The sequence below is a fragment of the Rhinopithecus roxellana genome, chromosome 2 (assembly GCF_007565055.1).
Source record: "Rhinopithecus roxellana isolate Shanxi Qingling chromosome 2, ASM756505v1, whole genome shotgun sequence".
NCBI classification, from domain to species: domain Eukaryota; kingdom Metazoa; phylum Chordata; class Mammalia; order Primates; family Cercopithecidae; genus Rhinopithecus; species Rhinopithecus roxellana.
Genome location: NC_044550.1, coordinates 17,803,028 through 17,814,079, shown reverse-complemented (window position 1 = coordinate 17,814,079; position 11,052 = coordinate 17,803,028). Strand labels below are relative to the sequence as shown.

Here is an 11,052-nt window from a genome sequence, read left to right as displayed (position 1 = left end):
TTATAAATCAAGCTGGCAAACTATTAAATAAAATGTGATATATCCTTCTGTCTTGATAAATATATTTTATAACAACCTGAAAGGCCAATTTCTAATTTAGATTTCTCATATTCCTCAGAGTTTTATGCCAAAATTTGGCAGGGGGCCATGGGACACATGCATTCCTACCCAGTCTTGAGGCTTGAACCCCCCTACTCTTCTCTCTACCAGCTTTCCCACCCAGAGGAACCTAGTAGGCATGGTCTGAACACTCCAGCATGATTCAGCTCCAGAAACACCTCCATAATCAATTGTCCCTTAGGCCTAAGAGCATGCACACCAGCAACCACAGTTTGCCCTTGAGAACATGGGATAAGAAGAGGTCCAAGCAAATGTTGGAGCCAGTACTGAGACCTGTTGAACAGAAAATTCCACAGTCTCAGATACAGTCTAGAAGTGAAGGTAGGACTCCCAAATAAGCCATAACTTTGAGTCTTAACTGTTTCTAAGAATGATATTATTTATAAATTTAGCAACTCTTGTAATAATTTTACTTTTATCAAGAAATCAATATTCACAAAGGTACTGATGCTAACACGATTATGGTATCAAGAAAAAGTAATTCTATAAACAGAGATTTTTTTTTTCTTTTCCTGTGTCAACAGAAACAAAGATGAATGTAGCTTGGGTGCTTTTCTCCCATCTTTTCTCCAACTATATTACTATTTTAAGGTATATTTCTATTCATGCTTGCTGCTTGCTTGGTTTCTATCTATCTATCCCCTTCTCTCTCTCCTTCCTTTCTTTCATTCCTTCTTCCGCTTGGTGTCTCATTTTGATAAACTCGTAATTTTTATAAACAAACAAAAAAAGCACAACTAGAAATTGTGTTTGCTACTTTTAAGAAAGTTACGCCTAAAGTCATATCAGTCAAACATAGGAATAAATTTGCTCATCACAATGTGGTAGTAGTAGAATAGCTCAAACAGTCTCAATTTCTGTGACTCACACATTATTTGACACAAATGGTCCTTCTAAAAACTGCAAGATGCCTCTACTGAAAAAAAATAGGAAAGTAAAATACCCTGCTTTACACTGGTTTCTATGCCTGAAGTAAGACAAAAGTTACTGAGTTTTTAAAGCGTCTTGCCTTTTAGAAAGATTCGCCCTTCAAACTATGACACACACCTATTTGTACTGGTGTCACATTACTGATTCAAATACTTCCCATTTCACTATAGAGTGTATGAAGGCAGATAAAGGGGAAGGAGCTACTCACTAATCAAAGAACAGACACGAACAAAAAGGGTTTGTAGCACTGGGATAGAAACAAGCACAGGAAGCTGGACAATTTGTTTTACTCCATTCTTCATTTGGCCTTGAACAAAACTCAGCAAGTCTTCCCGTGTTAATTTCTGCTTCCTGACAGACTGTCTATATTCTTAAAAAACATTTTAAATTAAATGGCCTCATAGTCTTACCAAGTCTAATTTATTATTTGAGCCTCTTGTCCCCACATGGCACAATATGTTATTTTGTATAAAGTTCATACAGTAGGGTAGTTCATCTTTAGCACCATAGTAAAACAACTTTGGGCATCATAAAGATAATCATTCTTAATGAGAATGATACAATAGCCTTTGCAAAAAAGGTACCACAGACCCACCATGAAATGGAGAAGTAATTTTTGCCTTGTGTTACCATCAGTGGTAATGGGTAGTAGCATTTTACCCATATATTCTCACCTTTTCATCTGGTGTTGGATAAACAAAAATATGCATTGGCCAGAAAATGAAACAGAAGTTTAGTGTGGCCATAGAGGATAAAGGTAATCGACCCGTCTTGGTTTGTTTGGGCTGCTATAACAAATATTATTGGAGACTGGGTGGCTTAAGTTTATTATTTTTCACAGTTCTGGAGGCTGGAAAATCCAGAATCAAGTTGATCTTGTTCCTAATGCAGAAGATCTTATTCCTGCTGAGAGCCCACTTCCTGGTTTGCACATAGCCACCTTCTTGTATCCTGACATGGCTGAGAGCAGAGAGAAGCTAGCTCTCTCTTGTCTTTTTTTTTAAGGGACACTAATCCCATTCACAAAAGCTTCACCCTCAATACCTTATTACCTCCCAAAGACCCCACCTCCTAATACTGTCACATTGGGGATTAGGTTTCACATAGGAATTTTAGAGGAACACAAACATTCAGTCCATAGTAGCCATACTGAGAGGAAACCTATAATGTCAGTGACATAATTCATATATGGTTTTCAGAAAAGACTCCTGAATGTTAGTAAACTTTTGTTCTTCAAATTTTACAGTAACTTTCAATAAAAAGTCTAATCATTGCAAAAAAAAGTGTCTCAAGTACACACATGAACACATACACGTACATACACGTATATCTATATCTACATACTGGATATATATACACACACACACATACACACATGTGCATAAGCACATACACACTTCTGTGTAACTATTTAAATTAGGCATATTTCAAATGTAGAGGTCATGTATACAAGTATTTATGAAACCCTGAGTTTTTACAACTCAACCACTAAATTTCTTGCATTTAGGTAATTTCTATGGCCCCCAGTAGAATGGAAATGAGGAATCGAGCTAGTGGAAGCTAAGTTGGCTCTTGTTACAAATAGAAGAGGAATTCTTGTAATATGGTTGTTGTGTGCTCTGAAAGGTCAAGTTGGGAATGAAACAGGCTTCCACTGGGAATTACTTGTTATACAAATTCTGTACATTTTAATCTCTGATGTTCATTTAACTGAAGAATCATCTTTCTGATAGAAACATGTGTCCCCACATATTTAGATACATACAGTGGCTCTTATTTCAGGCCTTGGTGCCTTTCTTCACAGCAGTTTCCTGCTTGGGCCTGATCATTCAAGTCATTTATTCTATTTAACAGTTACTGAGTGTTTACTGTATTATGGGCTGCTGAGATGAAACAGTTAAGACAGATAGGGTTTCTTTCATGGTGTATGGGAGGGGAGAGAGAGAAAAGGGAGGGGAACGACAGTCAATAACAGGTGATAAACAAGGAAACAAAAACAATTTCAGACAGAGCTAAATCCAGTGAAGAGGTTAAAATGTCCTTCTCTTTCCTGTACCTTCCCTCATCCCTACCCTTATCATCCTTTAGAAACACCATTTTCTGACAACCTCCTTCATGCAGTCCTGAATAGACCATTTCCTCCTTTTGTGGATCCACTGATCCCACCTCCACTTCTATCGTGCCACTTTATTGCATTTATTTGTTTACCTGTCTTATCTTTCCCAACCAGACTTTGAGCCTCTTTGGAGTAAAGGTCAGACATGTTTTCTTAATGATTTTGTAGTTGTAATTCCTGGCACATATTCTGTTTTTCCTCTTCATTTTAACCCTCAAGACACAGCATATAAAACATTCAATAAATGTCAATTTACCAAACTTGTATGATTTTATAATTTGTATTCTTTCCAATGTATCAAGTGCCTTGAGAAAAATTAATTTCAAAGAACAAGGTATAACATATTCAATAAATGCTAGTCAACTGAATTAATCTGTTCAAGGAGTAAAGGAGCCTAAGGGTAGCCTGTCTGTTATTGTACAACTCGAGGCTTAGTAGGAATGACTATGTTGATGTGATCACAATCTTCTGCAAAGGTTTTAGTATGTCCTCGTTGGAGCCATGTTCTATCGTTTTAATTCAGCCAGTGTACCATTTTAAAAATTGTTTTTACAACTTAAGTTTCACGCTATTAAAGTGATGTGAGGAATTGAATTGAGCAGATAGACTATGTATTATGAGTTAAAAGACAAGCTCAAGAACGCCAGAGAAAGATCTTACGTTTTCCGGAACCCAGAGAACTTGCTTCCCCAGAGAGTTAGGACAGTGAATTTTACTCAAGTAATATAGCATTGAAGGGCAACCAATTAAATAACTAATTAAATAACCAGCTAAATAATTTGAGGAATGTGGTGTTGCCAGAAATTCCAGTATTTGAAAGCACTCTTTGACCTCACAAGAGCTTTAGGCCATCTATCCGAGGGCTCTAACCATTCCAGGTGTTTATTCAGTGCCTCCCAGGGACTACCAGTTCCAAGAAAGGGAAAGGAAAAGCCCTTGCATTTGAATAATAAAGAGCTTCTTAAGGTGATTTAGGACTCATCTGCATAATAATGGGTATTGTACAGGCCACAGAACAAACACACAGAACTGATTGCTTTGAACATTAATGAGAAAATGCCTTCCCTTGTTCCCAAAGCTGTTCTAGTCGAACCATGCTAAAAGCTCTATCAGGCATTCAATAATCAGACTTGGGTTTTTTTAAGGGTTACATTTTTAAAATGTTACTTATCAGGAGGCCAGTCTATCTTTATGGCTTATGTGCTCCTCTATACTTCTTGGTGATTTTTCTCAAGCACAGACTAGAAGTATGTGTTAACTCCTGAGTTTTGCCTTCCACCTTCAAAGACTCCAACAGAGCACAGGAAAGCCACAAATCAAATGAAGTGCAGAAGAAGCCTGAGGTCTTCTGCAAAGTAACCAACCCATGTCTGCTCTATTGTGTGGTCATAGACTTATTTTTTTAGGTAAATTTAGTAAGCAAAAATTTGTCAGTAGCAGAAATTATTTTCTATTTTTATTTTGCTAATAGAGACTCTGATAGATGCTGAATTAGTGAAACTCAGACAGAAAAAACATGTCATTAGGGATAAAGCAATGGGCTTTTCCTGAATTTTAGACGTGGTCTCTTTATCAAAGGACAAGAAAGAATTGAAAAAGAGAAATAAGGTATACAAACTTCGATTAATATTGGGCAAGTTCTGTTTTATCATTATGGTAGCCATTATTCCTAAAATTTGTCGGCCAGTATACTAGATGCTTTATGTAATTATCTAATTTCAATCTCCCAATAACACTATGTGGCAAGTATCATTAGTCCCACTTTCACAGACAGGAAAATTGAGGCTCAGATATTTAAAGTAATTTGCTGAAGTTTTATTTGGTAGTAAGTTGAAGAACCAGGATTAGAAACTAAATGTATATGATTTTAAATTCTCATGGTACCTATTCATCATGGAATACTACATACCCATAAGAAGAACAAAATCATGTCCTTTGCAGCAACATGGATACAACTGGAGGTCATTATCCTAAGCAAATTAATGCCAGAACAGAAAACCAAATACTGTATGTTCTCACTTATGAGTGAGAGCTAACCATTAGACATACATGGACATAAAGGTGGCAACAATAGATACTGGGGACTACTGGAGTGGGGAGAAAGGCAAGGGCTGAAAAACTACCTACTGGGTACTATGCTCAGTATCCAGGTGATGAGATCATTTGTACCCAAATCGCAGCATCACACAAAATACCCATGTAACAAACACATACATATACCCCCGAATCTAAAATAAAAGTTGAAATTTTAAGACATCCATTCTTTCCAATGTATCCGTTGCCTTCAGAAAAATTAATTTCAAAGATTAAACAACACCCTTCCTCATTTAAAAAAAAAAAGTATTTGAGGATAAGTTTGATGCTGTGCTTTAGTCCTGAACTACCAGTACTTTTTTTTAATTTTTAAACATTAACTTATAGTAATAATTTTTAGATTTAATTTAAATGCATTTAATGTAACTTATTTAACTTAATTAATTTGCATAACTAAATCTAAGCTCATATTTGTGGAAAGAGATTTGTTAAATATAAGCATGTCCTATCAGTCTTTCTGACCTCATCATAGTTTTTAAATACAAAACGACAGCTCATGGTGGGATGATGAGAGTTCAAACACACCTTGTGCTAAAAGCAGGAGAGGCAAGTTCTGGAGGACCACATAACAGGTACTGAAGAGAAGACATAAAATGCTGCCCAATATCAGCATCAAAATGAAATTTTACTAGAAAAAAATGACCTTCAGGAAACAGAGGAGAGAAAGAAAGGATAGATAGGACAGGATATAGATTAAGGCCCTGAAACAAACGATGTGCTATTATAACTGCGCCAAATTATCTTAGTACCATCACAAAATAAACTGAAGTTATTTCCTCAAATATCATTCGAAATAAGCCTCCTAAACATTTCTTACCATATTTGAGTATTATTCAATTTACTCAAAGGAAATGATCACCTAAGTGAATTTCAGCAAATCTTGTTATACCATCTCTCTGACTATAACATTCCTTCTTTTTCATAGACACGATTATAGTTTCATGCCCCTATTTAAGATAACCACAATCACAGTTCAGTATAATTACTTAGATAGATCTCATGGTGTAATATCACATATCTACTCATTGAGATGAACAATCTTTTGTAGGTTTCTGAATTATTTGCTTTCTAGTGTTTCCCACTTCTTAAGTTGGGTAGAGAAGGGAGAAGAAAAGAAGAAGGTAGAAGGAAAATGATTACCCTCACCAGGAAAAAAAAGAAAACCCCAGCAATATTAAGAGTAATTGAGAATTGACTCTTTAACATTGAATCACATAATACAAAATTTTTCCTATAATTTATAGGTCACATTTACTTTCATCTTATTTTGTGGGAAGGAGAGGTGGTATTTGATTTTCTCCTCTGCCTTGTGTGTTTTCTTTGCAAATGGAAACGTAGCAGAAATGGAGCAGGGAGTGCAGTAACTGGGACAATTGATTTCTTTTTGGTTACCTTGTAATTTCTGGTTGTATTCGGTCCTGTCAGATTGGCTCCTCCTCAAGGTGCCAGAGTGGTCCCCAGAAACATTGCTCTCAACCACAGTGTCAGTCTTCCTTCTCTCCAACATATAGAGTCTGGACCTCAAGAAGGCCAGATTCTTTTTCTTGGTGACCATGTTTTCTTTCCCAGTGACTTCTTTGGGCTCCATATGAGGCAAAGACAAGCTTTAGAGGCTCGCAGGCAATGACTGGTTGCTAAGGCGCCTCAGGGTGAGGGTTAAAGCCACTAGAATGACGAGTTTATCTGCCCCCTTCTAACTAAACTGCTTCACTCCAGGGTTACCTGGCTGTGACTGCCACCTCTACGAAGTCCCAGAGCTCCACCCACATGAGGTCATTCTTTTTTAAACCTAGAATCCAACAGGGGAAGCTGCCACCTGTTACCTGAGAGACTTGCAGCACAGAGCTAGGCAAAGCAGGGACTGCGCTGTCACATGCTACTGAAGCAAACAAAAATCCCATTGTGTGGGGTGAGGGGTGGGGAAAAAGGAAAGTGAACAAGGTGAGGCAGTGAGGAAGGAAGTACATGTTAGCATAACCCGCTGTTTATGGGTTTAATGTGTGCCCATGGGTGTGTGCAGGTGCGCTCAGGACACTGTGTTGTGGTCTGCTGCCTGGAAGCAGACTGGGGCTTGTGCGTGGTTTTTGGCTAGAGTTACTCACAGGTGACCCACGGAGTCAGTGCAGGGGCTATAAGAATTTGCATTTGCATCATAACAGTGAGTACAGAATCATTTTCAGTGATTACTGTGCACACTCAAATTTATGCTTCTGCCTGTGAATGTTGAACATTCGACAATTATTTATTAAAAACATACTTGCCAAACCCTGATCTGCATTCCTGAGGAAATAAGGATTCACACGTGAGAGTCATCTGGCAGCAGGCAAAAGAAGTGGAGGGGAATGCCCATAGAGGCCTAGAGCCTTTTCAGATTTCTCACTCTCCACCGGCTGCCCTTGCCTGAAATTAATCCTTCCATGGTCCCACCCTGTCCTTCTATGTTCTGGTCCTTAGGAAAATAAGCCCCGTGTCAGGGTTCAATTTCTGTAAGATCTTTTCCCTGTCCCTTTCATAGATGTAGTCCCAGAAAAGGGCATCTCACCTTGGGAATATAAGAAGAGGAAAAATGTTTGAAACTGAAGAGGCACTACACTTCTAGAAAGTAGAAAGGATAGGGCAGCTGTTGAAAGAGAGAAAGGCGAACAGTGATAGGCCTTTCATTAATTTTTTTTTTTTTGAAGTTGTTTTTCCTCATATTTCCTGAGATCTCTCAAGGGAGAAATTCTAAGAAGCTCTGGGAATGTGCTGAGTGCTCTGTATGCCTTCATTAAGGAAAAGAAAGGCCCTAAGGAGGAACATGGATTCTCTCCTATTGTAAAGGGACCACGAAAATCCAGCTCTGTGCTGACCAGTCTGAATCTTGCATAACTTCTGTTAGAAAAGGTTTATAAATGAGGAGAAAGATGTAAAAGTCATTTCCCAGCTCAGGCTGAATATAATTTACATAATTATCTTAAAAGATAAATGACAAATCTTCACCCATTAAGGAGACATCTATATATAGCTTGGCGTATTGAATGGCTTTTATTTAATATAATTGATAGTCTTTTTTGAATAAATCCTCCCAAGTACATTTAACAAATACTTTTAAAGGCATATTTACCTCTAAAATATAAAAGGATTTTTTTGGATTTATGTCAAAATGCCTCAGTTGTGTTCTAATATTATATATGTTTGAATGAATGCATGCATATACACACTTATTTATATTTGCCTGGTAGCTACCAGGGATTTATTTAGATATAGTACCACTGAAAAAATGTGCAATTAAAACTACAGGACTTAATGCGTAACGTGAGGTTTAGGACACAGCACTCAGAAACTTTGTCAATGGACCATAAAAAGCAGATCAAGACCTAATGAAAATGGTAGCATAAATTTACACATGATAAATGCTTAAAAAATGCATAAATACTACAGCAAATATAACCCTTTATCTTGAAAAAGATATGGCATTACTTGTGGAAATGGGCCTCAGAAAGGTCACAGCTTATGGGTTGTGAAATGGCAAAAGAAGCATTATTTGAAATCAGAGGGAAATTTGTTACACCAGATGTGGATGGGTGTGGCTCATAACTCAGGCAATGAACTGAGGTCACTGGTAATGTTTGAGGAGTGTACCTGTGTGAGTTTTGTGTATTCTTATGTGGCTCAGGTCATCTGGGTAGTTTTCTGCATTCGACTAGTGTTTCAAGTAGACAAAATCACACACAAACAAATGCAAAATTATGTTATATTCAAACCCTTCCCTAACATTTCAATATTGTGGGAATAAATTTGTATTTTCAAAACAAGTGTTATAGCAGAACTTATTGTAGTAGCTTCATTATACAACTCTGTATTGTTTAACAACAAGGATACATTCTGAGAAAAGCATCATTAGGCTATTTTGTCATTGTGTGAACATTATGAAATATATTTTCTTTAAAAGTAGCTTCATTATACCATCCTGTATTGTTTAACAACAAGGATACATTCTGCGGAAAGTATTATTAGGCAATTTTGTCATTGTGTGAACATCATGGAATGTATTTACGCACAACTAAATGGTATAGCCTACTACACATCTAGGCTATATGGTACTGCCTATTGCTCCTGGGCTATAAACCTGTTACTGTACTGAGTACTGTAGGCTATTGTAATGCAATGGTAAATATTTGTATCTCTAAACATATTTAAACATAGAAAAGTACAATAAAAGTATGGTATTATAATATTATGAGACCACCATTGTATATGCAGTCCATCATTGGCTGAAACATCATTGTGCAGCACCTGATTATGTTTTTTAATTTCACCAATTATGAAGATACATAACATAGCTACTATGAGTTCAGTGGTAAATATGTATTTTATTTATTCACATTATTTTGAATGTAAAATTTAAGAATGGTAGATAAATTCTCTCAAAACAATCTTCTATTCAATCAGGGAATCAGGCAGACACTGTTGGTTGCTTACTTAGTCTTCATTTTTTACCGCCTCCTACCCCCATGCTATTCTTTGTCAACAGAACCCTTCTCTTGTTCAAGGAAGCATTAGGCTTGGCCAATGAATGATAATCTTTTTTCCTATCTTTTTCAATCTCCCTTTCTGTTAGGGTTGGCCATGTAACCCCCGTCCTGGCAAATAGGACCTTTAGAATAAGGGGTGGATTATTGATCTTGGGAAAGTTTTTGGTTCTCCAATAAAAGGGGCAATCTCATCTGGTTTCAACCTTCCCCATTCTTCTAGACTGATCATAGGTGCAATGCATGGAGCAGTCACAGCCCTCCTGTGTCCCTGGGAAAAGACCAAGAGATCCATGGGCTCTGATACTTTGACCTATGGAACCAGCATCAGTAGCCATTCACCTTTAGACTTGTTATGAGGGTCAAATAGATCTTCCCTCCCTAAGCTTTTGTTAATTGGAGTTCTTGTTGCGAATACATTTCTAGTGGATTTAACAGATGGTGCTTAATTTACATACAGATTCACAGTTCTCTTGCTTATCTCCTTGACATTTCTTAAGCCAGTGTGTTTAGAATCCCTAGTGTAAAACATGACTTAGTTTTTCTAGAAATGAGAACAGCCAGGTCAGAGAGATTTTGAGTGCTTTGACACTGGGGCATCTTGCTAGAACATCAATGAGACTGGAGGAGCAAGGCCTCTAAGCTTCATATTTTTTAGCAAAGGTATAAAAATGTTTTAATATAGAAGGTTGATATTACTTAAATAAATAAATAACATATTGATATTAAGACATTTAAACATATTTTGTTTGGATAAGGAACAAACAATTCCCAGTTCATTATTAGGAAAAGCACTGGACGGTGAGTACAAGACTCAGTTTTAGTCTTGACTGTGACATAAATCAGCTTCATGATCTTACAGCTGACATAGTCTCTCTCGGTCCTAATTTATTCATTTGTAAAATATAAGGGAGAACTCATCATTAGTGCTATTCACTGAATATTTTTAGTTCTCCATTTAGGCACATGGAAGTATTTTACTTCCCTACACCCTTTTGATTTAGACATGGTCAAGCAACTTGCCTTGGCCAAAGAAATTGATTGAACATGATGTATGTCACTTTTAGGGAATGTTTTAATAACACAGTGGGTGTTTTTGCTATAGCTTTCTTTCTGTCGTTATTGGTAATGGCAAGATTTCAGGCAGTGGGGGCTCCATCAGGATGAGTCCGGGAATGTAGATGGCTCAGAACAAAACCCCCAGACACCCCATGATGATTGTACAGTTTGATCATGAAAGAATCCTTTGTTGCTTTAGTCTACTGAGATTTGGGACGTTTT

General features: G+C 37.1%; 1 protein-coding gene across 1 annotated transcript in view; it reads right to left on the bottom strand.

The window, feature by feature from the left end:
- ARHGEF38 (Rho guanine nucleotide exchange factor 38) overlaps positions 1-6,982 on the bottom strand; it is a 135,052-nt gene extending 128,070 nt beyond the window's left edge. Inside the window, exon 1 of the mRNA XM_010371550.2 lies at positions 6,653-6,982. Within this exon, the coding sequence (XP_010369852.1) occupies positions 6,653-6,848 (196 nt within the window). The 5' untranslated portion in view covers positions 6,849-6,982. The remainder of the gene's footprint in view (positions 1-6,652) is intronic.
- Positions 6,983-11,052: the final 4,070 nt, after the last annotated feature.